The sequence below is a fragment of the Photinus pyralis genome, unplaced genomic scaffold (genome assembly GCF_008802855.1).
Source record: "Photinus pyralis isolate 1611_PpyrPB1 unplaced genomic scaffold, Ppyr1.3 Ppyr1.4_LG1, whole genome shotgun sequence".
Classification (NCBI taxonomy): domain Eukaryota; kingdom Metazoa; phylum Arthropoda; class Insecta; order Coleoptera; family Lampyridae; genus Photinus; species Photinus pyralis.
In genome coordinates, this window is record NW_022170249.1 from 19,023,541 (window position 1) to 19,026,517 (window position 2,977).

Sequence of the window (2,977 nt, forward strand, 5' to 3'; positions counted from 1 at the left end):
TTTTAGAACGTTGGTGTTCATACCGAAAGATGCTTTACTGCGATACCTCGCGGTCTACATGGAGGTTTTGCGCGATGCCTGCGGAGAAACAAAATAGTTTGTTTTTCCTTGCGGTCTACATCGATGTAGCGATGTGGACTCGGCTCTGATTGGTTGAATTAGCTTACGCCACCTCAAGCGGTAGCGTATACACGCGTTACTTCGGTGTAGTGTTTTGGCGTGTTTACTATTTGTAGGTACTTTGCTTAAGAAATGGATGTTAAAAAGCACAATTTAATTGAATTAGTTTTTAATGTTCCTCCGTTGTGGGATAAGCGGCACAAGCAACACCATAATAGGTATACTCTGGCCAAGGAATGGAAGAAGATTGGAGCTGAACTCGAGATGACCGGTAAGTTTTACTTATGTAATTATTTATTTATTTATTTATTCTAAAAAGAAGATGTAGGTCTTAAGTTAATTCTATTATATTAAAAAAGAGTATAATGAATACAAATTATAATTATCATTATTTATTAGTAATCAGTTATTAAGCATTAAGGGAAAAATATTCAGCGAATGTATCTCGTACTGTTTTCGCGTTCCGCGTTGAAGGATTGTTTGCTCTATTACGTCGGAGCATACACTGGGAAGGAATTTGTGGGACGTCCATGCCATTAAAACTGTGATGGCCCTCCTTATCAATTATTGTGTTGTGAAGAATGCATATCGTCTTGATCACAGTATCTACTGCTGTTTCTTTGATTTCAATAACCCCCGACAACAATCGCCATTTTGAAAAAATAACGCCAAATGCACATTCGATAGTTTTGCGAGCCCGTGACAATCGCTTGTTAAAATTTTCCTGCGTTGCTGTCAGTGTACCTGAATAAGGTTTCATTAGATTTTCCTTCAAAGGGTAGGCTTCATCGGCGATGAACACATATGGTAGAGTATAGTCACTACTGGGGAGTTTTCTGTGCGATGGTATTCCCAATTTATTATTTTCCAACAGTTTCGATAAGGTAGATGCACTGAAGGTACCTCCATCACTCTGCTTTCCGTAACCTCCTACGTCGATAGATATGAACCTATAGTGACCGTCAACTAATCCTTGCAAAACTATTGAAAAATACGATTTGTAGTTGTAGAACATCGAGCCGGAGTGAGCTGGGCACTTTATTCTGACATGTTTCCCATCCAAAGAACCAATGCAATTGGGAAAATCCCACAGTCTTTCAAACTCCTCTGCAGCACATAAAAAGTACGACGTTGTAGGTGCTCTCATGTGAATAGGTTGTAGTCTTGTCCAAAGAATGTTGCATACTTGGTAAACGATTTTGCTAACGGTAGAAGCTCCCATTCTAAAAGAAAAAGCCAATGTTCTGAAGCTGCTTCCCGTAGCGAGATACCTGCAAATTAATCAAAACGAAGTGTTATAAACAATTTCAAATTTTTACAATGAGATAAAGTTCGTTCGATAAATCTTAAGTTAGTTTTATTATACTTACTTTTAGTTTTATTTATTATATTTTTATGTTCACATTTCCAATTTCTACGAATTTTGTTAATTTATTAAATTGTTACAGTTACGGAGGTAAAATCTCGGTGGAAAAACCTTAGACAGGAGTTCGGTAAACAATTTAAAAAGTACCAGGGAAGGTCTGGTGATGGAGCACCGGAGGAAGCTGCAAGTCAATGGCCGTTCTTCCAAAAATTACAATTTTTAAAAGATCAATTTACCCCCCGGAATTCATCGGGAAATTTAACACGGCCTGAAAATACTGAAGAAACTGAAAATACTCAAAATACTGAAAATACTGAAGAGGTCAGTGACAGTGACGATGTCGATGAGGAGCGAGATATCCGTCAGGAGAGTGTGGATAGTGTATTCAGTTCACACGGTCTGGAGTCTACTTCTGATCGACAGCCCTTTCTTCAAACGCCGACATCTTTATCCAGTGAGCCTCAGTCAGTCTCAAGAACTGGATACAGAAAACGATTAACAGCACAAGCTATAATTGGAAAAGAATTGCTGTCTCTAGAAACACAGAAACTAGAGTTGGCAAAAAAAAGAAAAATTCAAAACGTTAATGACGAAGATATTGGTTTTTTTAATTCACTATTACCAACTGTGAAAAAACTGACTGATAAAGATAAATTCATTTTTCGAATGAAGGTGCAGAAGACACTCTTCGAACTTGCATTTCCAGAAACGGAAAATCCAAAAGTGTCAAATGCAAAACCTTCTACTACCGTACAAACGTCTACTTCGCGACATAATCAAATTACTCAGGAAGAAACAATAATTCAACAGGAATCTGATACTTATACAACAGATTATACAATCTTGGAACTTTAATCCTTTTTTTAAGTATTTTTTTTAAGTTTAGTATTTTTGTATTTGTTTAGTTTCAATACAGTTATTTTGTAATAAATACCTACGCATACTTTGATTGTTGTTTCATGTACTAAATTGCAAAAGGACGTTATTTGATAAAGTTCAACTTACCTTAAAGTCAGCACCAGTCTTTCCTCAGCCAGAATTGGATTGGTATGTAAGTTGTTATATTCCAAGACATCCAGTTCAGACTCAATTTTATTGAGTATATAATTAAATTAAAAACATCGAGGTATCGCAGTGAAGGTGCAAGGTAGCGAGGTATCGCAGTAGAGCATCTTCGGCATGTTCTTACCCTTAGTCGCTCCACAAAAACCGACAGATATCGAATATGACAAATTAATCACAATTTTGGGAAAACACCTGTCACCAGAACGCAACATGTTAGTTGCCCAACATTTATTTCTATCCGAAGTTCAATCCCATAAACAATCAATTATCGAATATGTACAACAAAACTTAAAAGCGCATGTAAATTTCGATATAAATGTACGTGCGAAATAGATGTTTCCACTGCCGATATGTTTCTACGCATTCAATTTATTCGTGGAATTAAACGTAGCTGGATAATGGAGCAGCTTCTGCAATCGGATCGTA

General features: G+C 36.8%; 1 protein-coding gene across 1 annotated transcript; it reads left to right on the plus strand.

Moving 5' to 3' along the window:
• The first annotated feature begins 252 nt into the window (after nucleotides 1-252).
• LOC116179180 (transcription factor Adf-1-like) lies at nucleotides 253-2,341 on the plus strand. The gene is made up of 2 exons (XM_031498934.1): nucleotides 253-391; nucleotides 1,569-2,341. The coding sequence occupies exons 1-2, from the start codon at nucleotides 253-255 to the stop codon at nucleotides 2,339-2,341; spliced, it is 912 nt and encodes a 303-aa protein (XP_031354794.1).
• The last annotated feature ends 636 nt before the right edge of the window (nucleotides 2,342-2,977 follow it).